This window comes from Fusarium musae, chromosome 3 (assembly GCF_019915245.1).
Source record: "Fusarium musae strain F31 chromosome 3, whole genome shotgun sequence".
Classification (NCBI taxonomy): Eukaryota; Fungi; Ascomycota; class Sordariomycetes; order Hypocreales; family Nectriaceae; genus Fusarium; species Fusarium musae.
In genome coordinates this window covers 2,282,914-2,305,436 of record NC_058389.1, presented here as the reverse complement: position 1 = coordinate 2,305,436, position 22,523 = coordinate 2,282,914, and the positions used below count along the sequence as shown (strand labels likewise).

General features: G+C 49.1%; 3 protein-coding genes and 1 non-coding gene across 4 annotated transcripts; 2 read left to right on the top strand and 2 right to left on the bottom strand.

Annotated features, from left to right (window-relative positions):
• The first annotated feature begins 171 nt into the window (after window positions 1-171).
• On the top strand, window positions 172-243 carry J7337_004168. Its single transcript has one exon. It is a non-coding gene; the product is annotated as a tRNA-Arg (tRNA).
• Window positions 244-1,682: 1,439 nt separating this feature from the next.
• On the bottom strand, window positions 1,683-2,703 carry J7337_004167 (uncharacterized protein; the record flags this gene model as incomplete). Its single annotated transcript, XM_044821868.1, has 4 exons — window positions 1,683-1,907; window positions 1,958-2,360; window positions 2,413-2,629; window positions 2,685-2,703. The coding sequence occupies 4 exons, from the start codon at window positions 2,701-2,703 to the stop codon at window positions 1,683-1,685; spliced, it is 864 nt and encodes a 287-aa protein (XP_044683201.1).
• Window positions 2,704-6,701: 3,998 nt separating this feature from the next.
• On the top strand, window positions 6,702-8,340 carry J7337_004166 (uncharacterized protein; the record flags this gene model as incomplete). The annotated part of the gene is made up of 2 exons (XM_044821867.1): window positions 6,702-6,814; window positions 6,879-8,340. The coding sequence occupies 2 exons, from the start codon at window positions 6,702-6,704 to the stop codon at window positions 8,338-8,340; spliced, it is 1,575 nt and encodes a 524-aa protein (XP_044683200.1).
• A 406-nt stretch (window positions 8,341-8,746) lies between these two features.
• Window positions 8,747-21,892, bottom strand: DHC1 (Dynein heavy chain cytoplasmic; the record flags this gene model as incomplete). Its single annotated transcript, XM_044821866.1, has 3 exons — window positions 8,747-9,187; window positions 9,240-21,541; window positions 21,592-21,892. The coding sequence occupies 3 exons, from the start codon at window positions 21,890-21,892 to the stop codon at window positions 8,747-8,749; spliced, it is 13,044 nt and encodes a 4,347-aa protein (XP_044683199.1).
• Between the last annotated feature and the right edge of the window lie 631 nt (window positions 21,893-22,523).

The following is a 22,523-nucleotide window of genomic DNA, read 5'->3' as shown; positions in this document are numbered from 1 at the left end:
AGGTAGCAAACCCAAATGGCGAGTGTCCAAGGCCCAGCTTACAAACTTGGCTTTTTGTCTTCAAACAGCGAGCCGTCTTGCACAAAATCCACTCCCGCTCCCCAAGGATATAACCCATAATAACATCACTCCAACCATATCCGATCATCCCGGAATCGGAAAAACTGCTCCGGTGTGCTGGCGCAATGGTAGCGCGTAGTCCTCCTAAGACTAAGGCTCAGGGTTCGAGTCCCTGGTATACCGATTTGAGTTTTTTTTTCGAGGTTGATGGTAGAATTCACTAAGATGATTTTTTACTTGAGGTTAAAAGAAAAGAGAAGAGAAGAGCAGAGAAGAGCAGAGAAGAGAAGAGAAGAAGAGACTATTAGGTAGATTAATAGAATTTTTATAACTTATATATATATAGTACTAAATACATGAGCCTTTGTGTCTTTTATTCTCATCACATGGTTCAGAACCCAAGCACACAGCTGTTGCATAATCTCCATCATGGCTTATAGACACCATTGCAGTGGTATCTTCTGCTTCTCCTTCGCCGCCCCGTATACGCGCAATTGGCGGGCCACTGCCCAATACCTCGCCCTTCACAAGCCGTCGCTCAATCATGATATCGTGAAACGTCAAATGACGGTGTGGGTGTGCTTTAATGGCAGCCTCCTTCACAGCGAATCTAAACACCATTCAAGTCAGTGATTACCAACGATGGGCAAGAGAATCCCCGCACCTTCCTGCTATGAAAGCAGCACATTTCCACAGCTCAGGATCCTTTGACGCGATATGTTCATGTGGCTGGAAGCTCTCACTTGCTTTGCTTGTGGCACGTCGTGATAGAACCCTGCGCGCTGCCGCCTGGTCGAGTACATTTAATCGTGCATCTTTCTTTGCTAGCTCTTTAGGGGCCAAAACTCTGTTTACGAAGCGTAGAGCCCGCGGGCCTGACAGTATATGATAGATACGGGATATTTGGCAAATGTCGGTCCCAATGTTCAAAGGGAAAGGAAAAGGTCGCAAAGGCTTCATACCTACTAACCCAGGTGTTGATGGTTGGTGGTCGCTGGCGTACCCAAGTAGGTACCTAAAAGTAAAGTTTTGGTAATGAGCCGCTAGCGTCGGCAACTTATCGATTAAGCTCCACCACTACGTCAGTGAGCATTTTGCTTTAAGCATCATGTCCATCATTGGCATAAAGCTATCAAAAGCCTGGCAACTATGTTTCGTGTTGTATCAGAAGAAGCTCCAATTACTACCCTAGGGGAGCAAAGAAAACCCGAGACCTTGACTCTAAGCGATGAAAATATTTAGGTAACTCTAGGCTAAGCTTAGGGAACTCTTTGCATAGTTTATTCTAACAGCTTCTGTCAAGGTCTGATGCTTTCTTGCTCCCTGAGGCTACCTAAGTTTGGGCATATAGGTAGCCTGTAACCAATATGCATGTGTTCGGCGATTCTAAATAAATCCTCAACGTCATGTTATTTCTTTCGTTACTCCACATTCGACACGGCTTATTGAATCATGCACGCAGCAGACCGGCTCAAGAAATACAAACAATGATCGCAGGCGACGTGAGTTGCAGAAATAGCGCCGCGATGTTTGGGGGATAGTGCGAAGTTGGACGAGCAGAGAAAAGCGCTGCCGCTCCCCCGGTAGTGTTTCCCTCTATGGCTTGGTACCTGAAGGTAGTTTTAATTCTCTGCGAGGAGAGGGGCACGCTCCTGATCAGCAGGAGCACTGCGCCAGTTGATCTCCCGGCCAGTCGCAGCAGGAACAGCGACAACGACCGTGGCGACGAAAAGCAGAGCCATTATGACAAAGGCAAAGATCCACTGGAAGGCAATCACTTGGTGGAGGAACTGAGAAACTCCAATTGCAGCAGCAAAGACGCTCAGTGAGAAGCCCATAGTGTAGTCCTACATACTGTCAGCAAGCTATATGATTTGACTGGAACGATCGAACAAACCTTGTAGATGGTGATAAAGAAGAGTCCATAGACAAGAATGGACCAGATAAAAATGTTCCCAAAGATGCGAGCAACAAGGTGGTCGGGGTGGGGAACCATGAGAGCACCATTCCAGTAAATGGCGACAAACGTCCAGGCCAAAGGTCCAGACACCACAGGCGTATGAATGAATCGGGGATATGTGTTGTGGCGGAAGTAGAGCGAGGACAGGTTGATGAAGTTGAGAACGAGAATGACCTCAGCCCAGTGGAAGTGAGAGCGGACAAACAGCATGACAAAAGCGAAGTGGAAGAGGTTGTTGAAGATGAAATGGCTTCCAACGCTGGCGGCAGCGTGAACAATGTCCGAGTTGCTCGAGAATAGGTGACCAATGTAACCAGCCTGGAGAATGAAGAGAACGATCCTTGACAAGCTATCAGTATGCGAGCGTGCGGGAGGGGCTGAGGAATGCGCACCAGTAGATGGAGGTGATGATTGGGTTCAGCGTAAAGGCAGTGCGATACATGTGGTTCTGCTCCCAGATCTTTCTATTTCTCGTGTGCCCATCATCGGGACGGTTGAGAGTGTAATAGACAGTAACGACGAGGGACAAGATCCAGGTGACGAGAGTAAGAATCTTGTAGGTGAGGATCGCACTATTAGAGTGGGATTCCCTCTTACCAAAGGGATTGTCTTTGAATGGGTCAGTCGGGATGGATAAGAAGCGGAAGACGACAAGGTAGCTTACACTGTTGCCAGTTTGCCATGGTGAAGGGCTGTAGAGCTGAGCTCGGCTCAAGATTGTAGTCGATGGAAAGAAAAGAAGTGCCCGTCGCCGTTGAGACAGAGTTGTGTGTGGTGTCGAAGAAGTGATAGGGGGGAGAATATGGAGAGGGTGGAGGGGAGAAGAAGTATTTAAACACCCGACCTAGAATTATTTACACAGTGACCTTCTGCTACTGCACTGAGGTGTGGTTCACTTCCAAAGCACGTTAGTTGATGTAGGTATGCGGGGAAGCAGGCCTACATACCAAGGCTAACAAGGCAAGTAGGTAGGTAGCAAGGGTACCTAGTTAGGTAAGGTTAGTAGGTAGGTTGTCTTGAATGTACGGTAGGTAAGAGAGGTGAGGAGTAAAACAGCCACACTCTGGGATCGTCACACCACAAATGACACCAAATGATTTAAGCTAACAAGACTTCCACCGACGTGCCTTGTTTCTACTCATAGATTAGTTAGTAGGTTAGGACGCCATCCTGTATCAAGAAATGCGAGAAATAACCAATAAGCCCTCCCAGGCAAGAACTTTGTACGACCACAGCAAGGTACGCGCTCAAAGTCAGTGGAGGCTAGGTACATACGTCAAAGGATCAGATCAACAGCAGCGGCGCATGACTTGCCTCTTCACAGCCTCTCAGGCTATATTGGATCTTGTCTTGCACAGGCGGTGCTTCTTTCATGGTGTCTTGTTAGACCATATGACCTCGGTTCAAGGGCGCTAAACTACGGATCAGCTATGAAAAGTGCCGGGAATTTAATAGAGGTCGGGCTGCCATTGGTTTTGAGGCGCTGAGACTGACGACCATCACGATTGTGGACTCTATGGGTGTGGTAGCGACCTATGGGGAATGACAGTGGTGCCAGATGAGGTACACGCTGTAACTGTCAACGTAAGTTGTGCTGTACCTATCTGTATCTACCTAGGTAGGTAGGTAGGTATCTGTACGAGTGCAGGCTTTGTCCCGGCATTTCTATGAGCTGACGTACATCTATGTTGTGATGTGAATGTCGTAATCCTGATGTAGGTACTAACCTACGATATAACTACTCTATGACAAAGGTTGCTGCTACCTACCTTGTTCAAACGCGGAAGACCTGGAACAAATACAAGTTACAGAACAACACAAGGTAAGGTACCTATGGTACCTCAGGCAATCGAGTGGATCTTTATCCCCGAAGACAAGGGAAGATATCCGTACATAGGCAGGTAGTTCTCTGCACAGACCTGCATTTGGAAAGTGCAAGGATGACAGACGTGCAACTAGCTAATGATTGGCTGGTCGTGAATGATCCCGCTCAGATGACGACAACTTGCTCCAAGCTCCTACTGCTAAACGAGCGGCTCATAGCGGGACAATGTTCTGTTTTAACCCGCTACCAACCTGGAACTTGTCACGGTCGTTGTCTCTAACCTTGGGATGGTTTGCACAAATAGAAAACTCGGCTACTGTAATTATCACCGTAATATAATGAATGCTATAGTAAGTACTGCAGGTCGTACATATGGAGGTGAGACTCACCTTGCATTATTTCGTGTTACACTTACCCTTGCTCATCGAGATTCTTCCCACCGACAGGTACGGAGCAAACCACATATTTCCTTGGTACTTTCTTAGGTTTCTTTCAAATGCCTGCATTAGGTAAGGTAATTACCAGGTATCTATTGCCCGATTTCCTAATAAAGTGTACCTAAGTACTTACCTAGAGAGGTACAGTACCGTAGGTAGGTAGTAGTTGAGGTATCACTCAGGTACTAAGGCAGATCACCTCCATTAGACTATGCCCTAGCCAAGTCAATAGCTGAAGATATCGGATTCGTCTCAATCTTATCTTTCCATTAATCAGGCATACTCTACTAGTACTATCATTTCCATTACGTGCATGATATCAGTCGCCGTATTTCTCGGATCCAAATAAGAACCTTTCTTTCTGCTTTGCTGTTGTTTTAGTGGCCCATACACTTGGATGAGGGAGTAGCATCACTCTTCTGCATCTGCATTGTTCCAATGCAAGTCTCACGGCACGTATCAAATTGTGTTTCAGTGCACCACCTCCATCGCCAATCGAATCGACCATCAGCTACAGCTTGCAACCCATGTATGCACCATCAGATTTGGGCGTGCAGATACGTTTGCGACCAAAGCTTCCCCCGATACGCCGCTATGATTGTTGAGGAAACCCGCATCGAATCCACCACAATTATCCCTCCCGATGGCCGAGATGATACAAGACAGTACTCATGATGGTCAGGGAAGAAATACCCCAGCACAGTCAGGCCAAACTGTTGTTCCAGAAACGCTAAGCATGCCCACCACTGCAAAGGCAGCTAGCTAGCTAGCTTAGCTTTGTGGTATTCTTAGCAACCATGTCCCTGCGACGCATGAGTTTTACAGCTTGGTAAAAGTGATTCAGAACTCGACCACAAAGCTCGCCCAGTGTGAGACAAGACCAGTACTGTATATCAAACCATTTTCTGCGTTCGCATCGAAAATTAAAGAATCTGCTACACCACTGAGCCGTCATAACACTTCGTCAGCCAGACTTCTCCAAGGTAGTTCATGCCTTCAAGTGACTGAAATCATGACCAAATCGCGCCGAGTGACAAAACACTCTATCCCCAGCATCTTTCCACTTCTCAAAGCTCGCTTCCCGCCTGGCGCGTCTCTTCTCAATCGAATCTGGGTGATGTGACGGCATGTGCCAGTCCCTCGATGCGTCTTTGAAGTCATCTCCTAGGATCTGGTTCTCGCTCCTGTAGCTACTCCCTAGTTGCACAACCACAGAGTAATTCGTCCTGTCGTTGATGAGCCACTGATGTGGTTCCTCGCTGCTTAGAGGTTTGCGGTTGGTCGTCCAAGACGATTGATGGCTATCCCGAGAATCCTGGTGAGCCCAGGCAAACTCTTTCTTCTCTCGAATACCACATTGACCAGAAACCTGGCTATCTTGAATTGGTTCGTAGACGTTGGGTATTCGTGGGTATTTGCTAGGTTCCACCCACGAGTTATAAAAATCGTCCGTCATGATGGGTTTGCGATGGTATGTTGCTGACGTTGTTTGCATAGTATCAACACAGCTGAAGACGAAAACGAAGCGTTGGTCAGTTCTGAGATTGGGGAGGGCACTCAAAAGTCTTAAAGGGATGCGGGCTTCGGGATTGTCATGTCGATAATAAAAGTCGGCAGTTCATGCAAATGAGTGCTCGCCCAAAGCTCACGCGCATTTTGCAACATCATGACCAGATTGGGGCCATATCACGCCAATATTGACCAACTGCAAGCCAGAATTAAGAACCACGTATTCGATCCCGTTCTAATATGCCAGGGCAGGCCTCAAAAAGCGGCTGTTGGGTATTGGGTGCCAGGTTGGGTGCCGTTGGGCTACAGCACATCTTAGCACATCACCTCACGTGTGAGGTTTGGAATTTCCATCTTCCTTCGAGAAGAGATAAAGAGAAAGAGGCCTAGTCTCTAGTCGAGGCTGTGCTGCAGCAGTATGCTTGTCATATGGGCCCTGCTTGTTGAGAAAAGCCCCCGAGATCATCCGCCAAAGTTGGTTTGCCAGCTTAACGCATGCACAGCCATAACCATGGCCAATCAGACAGGCATATTGTGTTGCTGAAATTACAATCCGAGCAAATTACATACAATCAACTCACCCACTTGAGCATGAAAATGATACGCGAGGCACCGGCATTCTACGTCTTTTATAAATGAGGCGCTCCCCAAGGCAATCTAGAATTACAGTCTATACCGCCAAGAGCCAGGAAAAGTGCAAAATGCTGCTGTCCTTAAAAACGGCGAACAGCCCAGTCGCCATTTGCGGGCGATTCCCAATTTCATTCAGCACTCAACAATCTCTTGACTTACCTATGCGCGACTCGCAAAAGACAGAGCGAGAACAAGAGCAAGAACAAGAACCATGGAGTTTAGAGAACGATCGTTTTCACGGGGGACTGATGAGAGGCTACCCAAACCTACAACACGCATGAACGACGAGACTTGGGAAAAGTTTAAGCCTTTTCTATGCAATCTTTACAAGAAATATACCCTGAGTGTCGTCATGAACGTCATGGAGAAGAAGTACGGTATTGTTCAAAGGTATCTGACCTATCAAGTACAATACCTAGAATCCTCGATGTTTGACTAACCCTTTTACCAAAAGCAAGCGACAGTATGGCTATCGTTTCGAGAAATGGGGCATAAAAAAGTACAACGCGAATGAGAAAAAGACCTCTCATAATTCTCTATCACCTAGTGGCATTAACGACTCGATGGACTATGGTGAGATTGGGGCCGAGTTCGACCCAGAAGCTCCCTCCTTCAACCAATACCCCATGTCTGACCGTTGCGGCCCAGACACTCGAATGACCGCCGTCGGATCGGAGAACATGGAGTACGGCGAGTCGCTCGATATTCACAGAGCCTCAAAGGTTGTCATTTCATATCCGTGGGCAACTGGGTCATCTGAGGAAGCGAACAAACTGGCTGCTGACTTTTGTGCCGCCATGCTCGATGACACAAACGCATTTGCCTTATACGCGAATCTCTACGGGGTCTTGTCGAATAGGAGCCAGTCTGTTCCTGAGACTCGTGAGTTTCTTGCCATCTGTTGTGCCCGTGTCGCTGGTAAACCAGACAATGCCCGTAGCGCCAGGGCGATTCTTGCCAGGGAATGGACTGGGACACCAACGACTCGAGTTTCAGACTCTCCATTTGTCCTATCGATGCTCAAAGCGTACGTGGGAAGTCACCAAGAAGATTCGGACAAGTCGGCTTTTGTCAAACAAATCAGCCGTAATGTCGAGCAACTGGTTGGCAGCGACGGATCACTTGGAGAGGTTTCACGCAAGTACTCGTCTATCGATCTCGTAGCCTACTTTTTTCTTGATTACGCCCTCGAGACGTATGACGATTGTTTTGACGACTCCAACCCCCCAACTTTTATGGCTGAGCACCTCCTGAACGAGTTCATCACGACCCAACCTTTTATGAACGCTTTACGCAACGACTGTCCATCCCCCCTAAGTCTCTGTCTCAGGTGGTGCAAGGAACAGCTCCGACTCAACCACCCCGTGGCTCTACAAGATGCCACAGTACAGCCAAGTACTGATATGCGTTGTTGGTGGTACAATATTCGTGTCTTTTGCACTCTATGGGGAGTAATGACGCATTTGGTACAGGCGAATTGTGCCCCTGCGTGGTATGCTCAGTGCGAATCAGCCTTTGGTATCCCTCCATCAGAACTTCTCATAACACTGTCATGGATGATTCGTGCAAAGGCAACTCCAACGGAGACTGATCGCATCATCTCTGATACCGAACTACTCACTCAGGCTGCTGATGGCGCAGATAAGCTCCTCCAAGTCGACGAGTCGCAATTGTGGATAGACTTTCTCGACAGGTTTACTTGGATGAACGAACTGGCCAACCCGGGTGATGCCGAGAGGTCTTTCGAAGCTGCTGTCCAGGATGAGCTGCGCAAGTATGTTTCCAAGATGCTTGGAGTCGAGTTGCCACATCCAGCAGGGAGCCAATCTGCCGGTGTTGGAGGGGTGGACTTTTACAGTTTTCCTCAGCATGGATTTCCTGACTTTGACATTAACTCTCAAATGGACTACTATTGACGGCTATCTTTTTACATAGCTTAGATAGAGTCCCTAGAATCTCCTTCTTTACCTGACTTTATTTCTTCTTGGCTCAAGATTCAATTTACGACTCATAACATGTTCCGTTTTTAAGCCATAGCAAAAAGCTGTTTCAATGATATAGACAGTATAATCAAACAAAACCAGACAGACAAACCCAGTCTATATGATGTAGGGGTATAATCCGAAGTAATCTTTCATTACCGGCAACTTCCTCATCCACACGCCATGCTTGATGCCACATCTAACAAAACAAATAGAAGAATTAAAGGAGTATTGTGTCCATTGCAAGCCAGACATACGTGGAGCAGCAATTATACAAAGCTTCCCGTCAACATCCAGTCTATATCTCATGTGCCCTGGGCACATTATTATGTGTCCAATCCTACACGTCCGTCACCAACTGCTCGCCTTCATCAAGTAGCTCTGTGACCTTGCGCACGTTCCCAATCAAACTTCGACCAAGATCGCCGAGAAGGAGTTTCTCAGCATTGGCAGGAAGGCCAAGGTAGGTAGGCGGCTCGCGCTCGGGTAGGCGGTGAATCCAAGCATTGAAGTCCTGTAGATTCGTGCCGGAGGGCACAGCAAGGCCGCCGTCAGGCCCATCAACGAGTTTGTGGTCAACTTCGTAGGCGGCAGGAGTCAAGAACGATGTGACGAGTTGAGAGAGCAGTCTAAAGTCCCCTTCATCATCGATCTTGCCACCGTAAGTCTCAGTCACCATGTAGCGGAGCATCTCCCAAGGAATGTTCTGGGGAGCAATATTGGTCCGGCTTCCAGCCACTCCGTCAATCCAAGTATCAACGATGAACGCAGAACATTCATACTGCAATGTGTTAGCTACAAATAAGATCGTGCTTGAATCCATGGTTACTCACATCACTATCATTAAACTCCCAGAATCCCCTCCAACCCAGATTGGGTGCGTATCGCAATCTTTCTTGCACCACTGCATGCAAGAAAGATAGAAGCAAGTAAAGACGAGTTCTCTCGACGGGGCTCTTGGTAGCTCGTGTAGACAGGGAAGACATAGAGTCCTTCATGTTGGCCCTAACACCAGCGGGTTGCTCGTACATGAGCACGCGAGAGGCCCGGAGCAGGTTGACTGGGATCTTCAGGCTTGACTCCATGGACAGGAACAGACGGAAGTCTGAGTGAGGGTTGAGTGACCCCATGCGCTTCTCCAGACTCTGTAGCCAGGTAGGGGCCAAGTGAACGTTCTTGACCAAGACCCATGAGCCCGTTTGAGCGGCGTTGCTAATTGCTTTGTCCGCACTGGCCAGACCTTCATTGGAACCCATGGCAATGTTTGTGCACTTGACACGCATTCTCTCCACCAAATTATCCACCTTGTAACTGGCATCGAAACCGGGGCTCGACACCAGAGAGATTGGCAATGTAGCCGACACTTGAGTAACTGTCTCTTTGAGGTCTTCGACGACGTCAAAGATGCCCGAGCCAAAAACCTCGTTGACGAAACGTTCAGCAGCAGGAACAAACCGGTCCATCCTGAAAAACTTTACGAGCAGAAGAGACAGGAGTGCTCGATCCATGGCCTCGGTCCTATCATCCCAGATCGGTGGCACAGCGTTCTCGGCTAACTCCTCGGTAAAGAACTTATCCCAATCCTCAGCAGGGACGGCGTCCAATTTTTCCTTGAGAACACCAATCTTCTTGGCCTGGGTGAAGGCCAGATCTCTCTCATCGGGATCTGAAGAGAGGTCCTTACCTTCAACACTGTTATCGAGGATGATGTCAATCAAAGACTTGTCCATCTTGTAGGGCGAAGCCTGTGCGAGGAGCATCCCAAGAGTCACCCGATCCTTCTGGAGCAGACCCAGAGCGGTTCGCTTGAACGTGTTGATGAAAAGATCCTTGACGATAACATCACGCCTGATATTGTGGTCAGTCTGGCCAGCCAAATTTTTGTTTCCGTGGAGCACCGAATGGAAAATGTCGAGGAAGTACTGGAGCGAGAATTGGTAGAAATGGTTGAGGTAGTGGAGTTGTTCAAGAACAGCAAAGACGGCACTACATGATCGGGCGACGATACTGTACTGTTGTGTAATCTCCTCGACTTCAGCCATGACACCTTCGGTGCTGCTCATCTTGCCAGAAATTTCTGCAGCCTCAGTCTTGAGAGTCTCTAGAGTTTCAATGACGTTGTCATCATCGAGAATGTTGCCACGAGACTCGTTGAGGGCCTGAAGTAGTCGTTTCTCCAGCTGTCGCAAATGGACCTTGAACTCTCCCTGAAGCTTGATGAGGTTGGAACGCCGCTCGTCAACATCAGGACGCTCAGACTTGAGTACATCGTTAAGAGACTGAGTCTGAAGACTGCTCTGTGTGACAGTAAAGTTGACAAAAGTGGTTCGACTGCAAATATCAGGAGCGAAAGTAGCCGATGGGTCACGAGTGGATAGATAGATCTTGAAGGCAGGCGAAAAGTCGATCTCCTGCTTGCCCAGTTGAATGAGGACACGGCCACCTGTCTTCTGGTATTCCTTGTTGAGGACGTGGTTGAGAATGGGATCCAAATGCTCCGCATCCTGGATTAGGATGGGGTTTCCGAACCGAAGAGAACTCTCGAGTTGCTTGGTAAACGTATCATCCAAGAAACTAGTCACTGTCAGGCGTCGATCTTTGCATTCTCTCTGCAGGAACTCTGTGACTCGTCCAGAGGGGTCAATGATGAGAGGATAACGGTTGAAGCGCTTGAGAATAATGGCATTCTCTGTGCATAAGTCGTCAACGGGCAGGGTGTTCTCTTGCCAACCCAGACGTTCATCCGCAGTCGACAAGTATTCCGTGACAGGGTTGGGAGATTTGTAATGTATGCCAGAGAGGTGAAGCTGGTGGAACCAATCATCCATCATCAACTTTCGGAAAGTCTGGTCATAGAGACCGCTGTAGGCCAAGAAAGCAGCAGCAACAAGGACATCTCCGACCAATGTGCTGATTTGGATCTCAAAAGACTTGCTTCCCTCTTCCCAGCGAACTCGTTCCGAGGACAAGCTGTCGAGAAGCCTAACACTGCGATCGACCTTGAACTGGACCTTGGACATCTCGGCTTTGATAGATTGTGTCTCGCTAATCAGCGCAGCATATTCCGTCTTGTACCTATTTATGCTAGATTCCAGGTCTGCAATCTTGTTCTGCACAGCCTTGGCGTCTGCTTTGGTGTTCAGAGCTTTCTCCTCCAATTCCTCGACCTCGAGCTTGAGAGGGCCAACACGATCAAGAATGTCGAAGTAGTTGACTTGAGCGCTGACCCACTGAACGAGGGGTCCGCAGGCCTTCGAGGCGCGGTTGACCTTCTCGAATGTGAATTCAGGGTTGGACAGGAAATCGTTACGCATCTTGTTCCTGAGAGCCTTCGTCATTTGCTTGGCGTTGTCGAACATGAGAATGCTAGCGATGAAGTCATCCTTTCGTACGATACCCTGTACGGCCTTCCAATCGTTGATCCTGTGGCCAAGAAGCGTACACACGGCGTCCATAGCAAGCCGCACACCTTGAGGTGGATTGCCCATGGATCTGACTTCAGTCAAGTGTTGACGCTTGATGTTACTGACGCTAGCCTTTGCTTCCTCGACCGCAGGTTCTGCCTTTGCCAGATCCTCCAGCACAACCTTCTTCCGTGACGCAACCTCAACTTCTTGCTTATCCAAAGCAGCCTGGATCTCAAGCGATGCGGTCTTTTCTTGCTCCGCCAGTCGCTGATCAGCCACCATTCGTTGCAGCTTCTCATTGGCCTCGGCATCCTTCTGCTCCAGTTGTTTCTTCTTCTCTGCCAGGCTTACTCTTAGATCTCGAACCTTGTCGACAGTGTCTCTGAGCTTCTCTAGGCCAACATTCAGGTGGCGTTGCTGTTCCTCGAGATCCTCCCGTTTCTCGTTATAAAGCTTGACGTACTGGGCAACGAAATCGAGGAAGTGACGAGGGGTCAGGAAAGTGACCTTGCCCTGTTGCTTGAAGAGCTTCTCATTGTACCGCTGCAAGGAGTAGTGAATGTAAACCATAGAGTTGACAACGGTCTCGCGATGGGATGGAGGCAGCTGCAGGCCACGATAGGCCACAGGGACGGTATCAGGGCATTCGAAATTGCTTCGGTCCAGATCGATAGACTGGGTGAGCTCATGGCCGACCTGGAACAGGGCTTGGTCGGACCAGTCACCGAACCAATTGAGAACACAACGGTTGAACAAGGCAGGACTGGTAGCAGCCTTGGAAGAGAGGCCGTCCTCGGGGGGGTTCATGGTGAAGACAACATGTAGGTTCTTCACAATTTGCTGGGTAAACCACTTATATAACTCTTCTGGGGAGTCAAGGTGCAGGTTTTGTCGCTGAGCACCCTCCTTGCATGCTGTCATAAGAGCAGCGTATTCGTCTCCTTCAAAAAGACCTGGCACTTCGGCGTTGGCAAGGAGAGTGTTCATTCTTTCGAGAAATCCTGAATCCAAAACGTTTGACTCATCCATGATAAAGCAGATCTTCTCACCCTTGCAGCCACAACGACGAAGGACGTCTCGAAGATCATCATCAAAGTCCTCAGCAGAATACTTGCCGTGGACCTTGATCTGGAAGACTTTGAGGCCGTTCATCCAGGCCACGAAACGAGACAAGGTGGTTTTGCCACTACCACTCACACCAATTAAGATAAGATGACCCTGGGGCTGCCGGAAGACACGATCAATGCGCAACACATGCTCCAAGACGTCGTTGAACAGAATTAGAGGAACGTCAACCTCCTCTTCGCAAAACGTTTTCAATCTCGCCTTGACAAAATCTCTTAGCTGTTCACGGTCAACCGGAACGTAATTCTTGGACAACCAGTTCGAGAACAGAATAGGCCCTCCCAGGGCCTTCTCCTCGTCGATGTTGGGAAAGTATTCAAGTGCGATGCGGCGCACACTTTCGTCGGTCCACTGTCGCTCGTCTTCGGCGACCAGACGATCCTGGAACAGACGAAGAGCTTCGTGAGCCCAGATTCGGATCAGACCTTCAATAGATAAGGCCTCCAGAGGTCGAATAGCTTCGTAAACGCCACGAACCCATCGCGTTAGCTCACGGGGACTGTATACATAGTGGGGTTGAATCTTTGGCGTGAACCTCTGTTGAGATTCGAGATAGAAGCGAACCATGGCATGAGTAAGAGCCTCAGAGTATCCCCTGAGAGATGGGACGATCTTGAGAACAGCGGAATTGAAGGTGCCGTAAATTTGGTTGAGGGACAGTTCACCAGGATAGTCGACCATGATCAAAGGTGCGTGTCGGAGGAATCGAGCACCCATAGGGGTACGTCCAGCATCTGTAGGAGGATTGCAGGCACCAACAAATTGAATGCGGTCGAGTGTAACCCAGGACTTATCGGACGTTCGCCAGAAACCGTTGTGCTCGACCATTTGGCGCAGGAAGGATATGGCGCGTTGAGTTCCGTATTTATCTGGCGCGGGCAAGTTGATCTCATCGCAGAAAACAACAAGCCATCGACCGATTTGGGTTGGGGATAGCATCACACCGTTCAATGTCTTCTTGTACTCGCAGTATTGCTCAAAGGTTTTGATGAGCAGATCGGGTGTGGTTGCACTGGAGAAGTTCAGGCCGACGACCTCCATGTTTGGCAGCTTCCGAAGCGCACTGAATAAAGTCATTGTTTTACCAGAACCAGGAGGACCGCAGAGGAGTAGCGGCTTGTGCTCGGCAAGCCACGAGTACAGAACATCTTCGTGGCGGACAGTATCCAGAGTAGGAATGACCACATCGGTCTGGGTAATAGAATGAGTGTTGACTTCCACAGAAGGAACCTGGTTTTGCCATGGTGCCCATTCGGATTTAGGTAAAGTAACATCGAAGTCGATGAGTGAGCTTGTGCCATCAAGAGGAGGTGAACCAAAGTTTGCCAAAGCACAAAGCTCGTCGCCGAAGGCCTTTCTGTCATTCAGGGGGCAATCACCGGTGAGGGCCCAAACGAGTGCCAAGAGAAGCTTCTTTGAGATAAACGCTTCTATCTGTTCAGACTCAAGAGGGAAGTCGGAATGCTGGCCATTGTATTCAATTGCATCACGAACTGCTTTATTGAGCAGTGAGAAAAGAGTAGTCAAAACACGTGCGACTGTAAACTCCATGATGTGGTTGTAGGCCTCGGCTCGCTTCAGGGCCTGGAGAATCAGATCCTCCTCGGTAAGGTAGATACGAAGCAAGGCAGCAAACTCGCTCTGCACAGACAAAGTCTTAGCAGGGTTTTGGCCGGTGGCAACGCTGTCTTCATCCAAGTCCTCGAAGGGAACGCTGCTGAGTGTGGACAGATAGTTTTCAACCATCATGTTGGGTGACACAGTGTCCTCACTAAACCAGACCATACCGCAACGACTGACTGTAGCCAGTGTTGCATATTTGAGCGTCTCGACTTCAAACATGATTCGGACGTTGGAGGGTAGATTGAGGCGCTCTCCGTTTGGAAGCGTGAGAAGCTTGTTGTCGTCAAGAACACTGTTCAGATTTTCGACCCACTCAGGATCAACATCACCATCGAATACAATCCAGTGTCGCTTGGAATCCTCACCACGGAGGTTGTCGACGATCTTTCGGAGGATGCTAGTGAACAGACCATCGGTCCACTCGCGAGTGGTAGAGTCAAGATTTCCGTACAGAGCCTCCTTGGACATGACCTTGGAGTCGATGACATGTGAGACGCCCTCAACGCCCTCGACCTTTTGGAGTGCATCAAGCAAAAGTCTCCAGGCTGCTGATTTTCCAGAGCCAGAGTTGCCGACCATCATCACACCGTGGTGGATTTTCTGAATCTGGTACAGCTGGAGAACCTTTGTCATCCAAAGCTCGTTGACCACAAGGTGACGTTCGGCAGCGAGGGTTCGGATGGCATCTTCCAATTCCACAAGGTTGGCTGGAACGTACTGCACACCAGGAAAGCAATCGGCTTCAATAGTCATCATGATGTCGACATCGGACTTGATCAGCTTAGGTGCAATGGTTTCTCGGATACTTTGCACAAGAATTTCGGGTTCGACGACCTCTTCGGCTCCCAGACTGCCCTCACCCAGACGAGCACGTTTCAAACCACCGGAACTGACAAGAACACTCTTCAGCGCACGCAGGCCGAAATCGTAATGTGCTTGCTTGGACAGTTTGCCAGAACATTGGTCAAAGAAGGGAACCGTGTGTTTGGATAATTGCTTGGCTTGGTTAAAGCCTTGGGAGTAAAGCATAACTTCAGCGATGAGCTCCTTATCTGGCTTGGACATGGCGACGCTTCGGAAAAGCTTCTTCAAGTTGTCGGGCAGGTTGGAGCGACCAGCATAGCCAGGGTTCATGGTGATAAAGATACCTGTGTTTTCGTTGACATGGAGCTGGCGGCCGACCAACTCAATTTGCGATTGATCATCTTCAGCTCCTTGCTTTAGGCCCAGCTGGATGTTCTGAATCTGTTGAGAGACGGCCGAGAGGATTCGTTCTTCCAGACGATTGAACTCGTCGAAGCAACCCCAAGCACCAACCTGGCAGATACCAAGAAAAATGCGACCCATAGCTTGGAAATCGAAAGTGTCGTCACAGCAGAAGACAAGGGTGAATCTACCCAGCTGCACACCGAGAGCCTTGACTGACTCTGTCTTACCTGTACCAGCGGGTCCATAAGGAGAACCACCAAGACGTTGGCACAAAGCTTGAGTAAGAGTAAGGAAACAACGATCAGTCAGCGGTGTGCGAACAAGACGTTCCGGAACTCCCAGGTATTCGAAACCATAGTTGAGTTTGGCATTTGCCATCTTGATGTAAAGGCGGTCGAGAAACTCGCCATCAGGATTGTAGATGTATCTCATTTGTAGCTGCCAAAGGTAATGGCTGGTGGAACTAGCATTAGCGTTGATAAGCTTCTCAATTGTATCACGCTGGTGGACACATTCTGTAATCAGCTGTTCACATTTCTTCCTCAGGATAACTTCGAGTTCGCCAAGGACGGTGTCTGCAAGCACACGGAGAACTTCAACCTCCCGATCAAACAGCATCTTCAAATTACTGCCGCCATCAGAAAGCGATTGTTCGACAGCTGTGGTCCAAGCAACTTGCGTGGCTAGAACTACAATCTGACTGGGATAGGCATCCATGAACGCATTTAATGCATCACGATCAATCTTCTCTGATTCGAAGATAGGGGTGTAATGATCGACAGCCTCAGCGAGGAGCTCGGCAAGGGTTGACTTCATGCCACCCTCCAAAAGGGCTAGCCAGTCGTTGATCTTGGGGGTTTTCGCCAAAGAAATATCTTTCTTCAGCCGAACCACCTCACCCTCTTTGGAAGTGAAGCCAGATATAACAGTCTCATCGTCCATGACGAGCCCTGATAGGCCCGCAAACATTTTCTTGAAGTGCTTGGCAATGCGTAACGTGTCGTTACTGTTACCAATCATCTCGAGCAAGTCTTCGTCACCCACAAAGTAGAATCGAGGGAATGAAACACGTTCCTTCTCTAGATACTCGCCAAGAGCCTTCTGGATCTTGTTAAGCATTTCAGCAAGCCGTTCCAATGATTTTTGCACGTTAGGAATGTTGAGAACTTCCAATACGTATGGTGACTTGTTGGCTTTCTTCATAACAGCCAGGAACTCGCTGTTGATATTCTGGAAGCGTCCAGACTCAATAGGGAGGAGGTGCTTGATATCAGCGTTACCAGTGAAGACACCCTCGAGGTAAACCCACTGACGCTGGACATCAATCCAGACATCAAAGAGCACATGAACACGGTTGAGCTTGTCTTCCCAAGACACAGCTTCTTCCTCAAACTCTTTGTAGTAAGGGGAGTGCTTCATCGCCTGAAGTGAGTTGAGGTTTTCGCTGCACTTGGCAAAAAGATCGTCCCAGCCGCGGATGAGGCGGATCTTGTTCTGATAGTTGACCATCTCCAATGCGTAGTTCTGCCAAGTCTCGCGAACTTGCTTTAGAAATTCCTCGAGGGCCATCTCACCCTGGGCTTGGGCAATAATGTCTTTGACGATGACTTCGGTCGCAATCAGGTTAAGATCCCAAACATCACCAAGAGTCATGGAGCTAGGAGAAAATCGTTTCTGGGGCTTAATCTGTTTATAGATCTTAACCCAGTGACGCTCGCGGATAGCGTCAGACTTCAGGTCGGATAAGATGGGGTTGACCTTGAGGAAGCCACGCAGAATTCCCTGCACATGCTCGAAAGCGGCATACTGGCGCATCCTGCTTGGCATGTCCTTGGTACTCTTGATAAGGTCATCAACCTTGGACCGGATCTTTCGTGGTTGGACAGCAGTCCAGAGAATATCTCGTGTTTCATTGAGACTCGCCCATATAGTAGAAAGGTTCGACCAAACAGACTGGAAATCCCTTACCTCCTCCAGAGTAGACTCAAGAGAAGTATCCATGCTAGCAGCAATATCGAGGGCTTCTTTAGCCTTGACAACCATTTGGGCATCGTCCTGCAACTTCGAGATGCGTGCCTCGAAGGAAGACAAGGTAGCGGAAGCAACGTCAGGTTGAATGGTGCCAGACACTGGCTTCTCTTCATTCCATTGGGCGGCAATCTCGGCAATTCGTTCGTTGACCAACTTATCCTCAGCAGTGATCTTGGCTCTTAAAGCATCGCTTTGTTCTTGAACGATTCTTGACTTCTTCTCGAGAATCTCCTTCAAAGCCTCCCACTGGCTGTCTATCTGCTCAATGTGAAGCCAGTCATTAGGGAACTGGTATCGTTGTCTTACAAGCATGGATTGTCCTTGACGAAACATATCAATCTCGGGCGCCCATGCTTTCACGTTGCGTTTGCAACTCTGAACGACTGTGATGAATTGCACGGCCTGTGCAGTTGATGAGGCGTCGGAGCTTTGACTCTCGAGGTGCTTGCGCGCCTTCTCAATCTCTGCATTAATGTCGCGCATGCGATTGCCAAGGCGGCTGGCGAACTTCATCAGAATTTCATGTTGCCACTGGTCATACTTCGCGTTGACCTTGGTCTGCACTTGATCATAATCAACAGTGAGATGTCCAAATTCCCGGCTAACCTCTTGCGTGTCAAAAGTTGAGCGGTTTTTGCGGAGATCCTGTAAAAGCTGCAGCCATCGAGGGAGTGGCTCGCCGAGAGCATCGTAAACTTGTTCAGACTGAAGGTCCCAGAGTGACTGAAACTGAAGCCATTTGTCAACATACGCACTAATCTCCTGAAGCTTCTTTTCAACCGAAATATATACACGCTGCAGAAGTCCGGCGCACTCGGTGGGTAGGTCGGTAAACCGGGCCTCATCGTGAGCACCAGTAGTGAGACTCATCTGATAGCGGGTGGCCTTGATCTTGCGGAGGTTGCAGACAATTCCAAGCCACTCATGAAGGTGAAGGAACCAGCTCGCACGCGCAAACTCCAGGGGAGGGTCAAGATAAATTACTTGGTTACGCATGACCACTTCAAGAACAAGACGCTTCATTGTGGGCGTTTCGGACTTGGTCTCATCAGTATTGGTCTTTCGACGAGTTTCCTCTTCGGGTGTATCATCCTCAAATGCGGTGATCCACGAGTGAACTGCACTCTGAAGGCGAGTCAGGAGGATAGACTGAATCTTGGCGTTCAGTTCTCGCACCCAGAAGTCTAGGTTGACATATTGTTCCAGGTTCAGTTGATCCACAGCCGATTGGATCGTATCCAAGCGACTATGGAACGCAGCTTCGTCATAGGGGCAAGTGTTGAGTTCCTTCAGGGCTTGTTCAACAGTAGTATGGATGAAGTTCAAAGAGACTGCCTTCTGCTGGAGAACCGATACAGCTGCTGCAAATCCACGGATAAACATACCATGCTTGCTCTCGGTATTCTTGGCCAGGCCGAAATCGGTTCCACCGGGCAGCAAAGGGCGAGTCTGTCTATTTTCAGAGTAGAATAACTCATGCGAGTTAATGAAGGATTCCCATCGTAGCGGTACACCCTCCCCGATGAGCCTGTAAACATCATTTCGATAACCATTAAGAAGAACAGACTCCTCTCCCATGGCAGAAATTTGACGCAGAGTCTGTGAAAGGGTTCTCACACTCTCCATGAGGCTGACAGCATAGGGATAGACTCGCTTCGCATCCTTGGATACAGTCGTCACAGCATGTGGGACTGAGTACGATTGCCAAGTAAGATTACGAGTCTCCTTGAACAAGGTGATGACTTGCGGGTCAAAGTTCACAGCAAGCTCGAGAATACCACCAGCGGATCTTACACGAGCAATATCGAAAAGCTGTCCCGAAATTGAAATCTTGCGTCTTCCGACGTCATTTAGCCAGGCATCATAGATTCGGCTCGTGTCGAGTTTCTGCTTGAATAGTTCGCTCTCCTCCTGAAGCTTATGGCCTTCGGCGTGCAGAGTCCAGTCCGGACCAAGAACAGCTTCAACCTTTCGCATGTATCCATCAAGCTGGAACTCAATCTGACGAGCCCAGATGATAGCACCCGAAACAGGAGGGAGATCGCGTAGTTGAGCCATAGCGTGAGTTTCTGAATGGCCATACTGTTGCTTGAACCGCTCATGGAGGCCGTTGATCGCTTGCTTGACGTGGTCCATGAGCTGGTTCTGGTATTCCTGAATGGCGCCACGAATCTTTGGGCGCACGAAAAGGGCGTTGAATTTGGAGAATACTCGGAACATCTCGTTTGCAGTCTTCGCTGTGGCCAGTCGCTCTCGAAGTCTGCGGATGATGGAGTTCTCTACACGGGTCGTACGCTCGTTGTAGAGGTTCTCGGCTCGTACCCATCGTTCCTTGCCCTGGTCTGTAACATCCAGAAGATCAACATTCTGAAGAGCCTCCCAAGCCTGCTTAACCTCCTCCACAGCATCGACGTTACCAATCTCTTCAACAATGATGCCATTGAATTCGGTGGCCTCGGAAACGCCAGGAATAGTTGCTTGAGGGCCAAGGACGGTGACGATCGTACGCTGGAGCTGCTCGTGGTTGTCGCGGAAAGTGCTGACATACTTGATCCTCGTCTCAAGTTCGGAATGCTTTTTGACAATCTTGATGGGAATGAATTTCTCGTTTCTTCGTCGGGTTACCTCACGAGCTACATTGGTGAACTCCTTGACGTTTTCTTCCCAAATCTGGAAAATCTGGTCACATGTTTGCATGATGTTCTTGAATTGCTGATAATCCAGATTAACCAATTCAGTTCCTGTCAGCAGCCTATGAAGCACATCATCGAGATCAGCAGAGATAGCCTCGACAAGAGGAAGAGCTCTACGGATAGGGTAAGGGCAGATCCTCAGCTTTTTGTTCAGATGGCTGAAGATCTGATGAATGGCTTCCCCCACTTTCGGCAGGGAAGTAGCAGACAGCAACTCGTCGAGGGGGAAATCTCGCATAAGCTGGTTGTACTTCTGCACCTTATCCATAGCCTCCTTCAAACCAGTGTCAGCCGTGAAACTGACGGTGGCCTGAAAACGCTTGGCGTGCTTGAGAATCTCAAGCGTCAAGAGCACGCCCTCACTACGGAGCTGGCCCTCGATGCCCTCCAGAGCTGACTCCATGGACAACCAGAAATTGACTTCCTGGCTCGCGGTGCTGAATTCCTGGTTCGCATTTGATGAAGGGTCCTTGGTCAGCTTGGTGATCCCTTGGATAGACTTGATCCAGGTGTTGACGTTTGCTTGCAATCGGTTGAGAAAGGTACTGTCCTGGAGAAGGTTCTGTGGAATTCCATCGATGGAAGGCCGGTTGTTATGAGCCTCGGCGTCATCGAGGACATTCTGAACGATAGAATGAAACGTAAGGGATATCTCAGGGATATCAACGTTCTGCTGGAGATGCAGCAAGCTCAGTTCCAAATCGTTCAATCGCTTCTTCGTTACAGGAATGCCAGTCTTTGCGTCAACATCAGCTCGACCTCTTGATCCGTTCGCCAGTTGCTGGCTCTTCGTATTGGCATCAAAGTAGGGTACCAGGGCATGGTGGACCTGAGAATGAAGAACCTCCCAAGGAGAGAGTACCGAGCCCTGTTCTCCAACTCCAGCGTTGAGAGATGCAGGACCAGGCAAATTAGTAATAAATATTTGTGATGTAAGGGGTCGAGCTGGGTCTATAGGCTGGGGAGACTTGATGAGGACAAGAGAAGCGACAGTTGTCGGGGACGATGAGATCTCGGTCGACAAGGTGTAGTTGTAAGAGACGGGCGCTGTTTCACATTAGCAAGCCATGGTTATCATAACGTTGAAATGAACGAACAAGAAGGGTCAGCTCCAGGCTCAACTGCAGATGAATTTGCGAAATCTTTCTGGATGTAAAGCACATTCTGAGTATCGCTCGCAAAGCGTGTGCATCGTGAAATAGTCTCGCTATAGCGGGACTTATGCAGCAAGCTTCCCACTTGTTCGAGTTCATCTCGTGTAGCTCCAAGTGCGACCTCACAGACGGAGGCGAGATGTTCGACAACGCGTTCCGGTTCGATAGTAGGGAAGGTCGGGGAGGATGTTACGCCGTTGGCGGAAGCCCCAGGGCTCGGCACGGCGGGCGAAGTGACCTCCATAGTCACAAGAGGGCCGTAAGAAGGGAGTATAATGACCGTTTTAATGGCGCGCGATCATTTCCGAATCGTCAGTGGGCTATGGGTAAAGGACGCAATCGAGAAGGTTGTATGTATGTGGCGGTCGAGCAAGCTTCGGGTTGGGCGCAAACGTGGTTGACAAGTCAGATATTAAAAAGCTTTAGCAAAATCAAAAGATGAGCTCAAAGACTAAGGAGTGTGTAGTTTACAATCAACTGTAGCAGGCCGTGCAATGAAGTCGCAGAAGTGCTATGAAGTCTTCAGCGACAGGTTGAGGTTTGGTGATTTAAAATGAAGCTCATCCAGGAGTTGTTGACTTTCAATAAGGGCACCACCTCACACCTGAGCTTTGGCTCTACCGAATTTACGGGCTGTTCAAGACGCGACTAAATCCAGGGGTACCCCTGTCGTGAATGCTCGGCCATGATCGGCAATTGGCTGAAATGGATGTGTCAGAATGCCATTGGACGTCAGGCCACCTAAAACAGTCGCTCTTACAGGAGATAAATGCGCTGTAGCCTGTTACAGCCCGCTGGAGTCACTGAAGATTGAGGAAGTACGTATCCAGCCTGTATGCAACCAACCGAAGGTGCTTGCGAGCCTTGATTGGTCT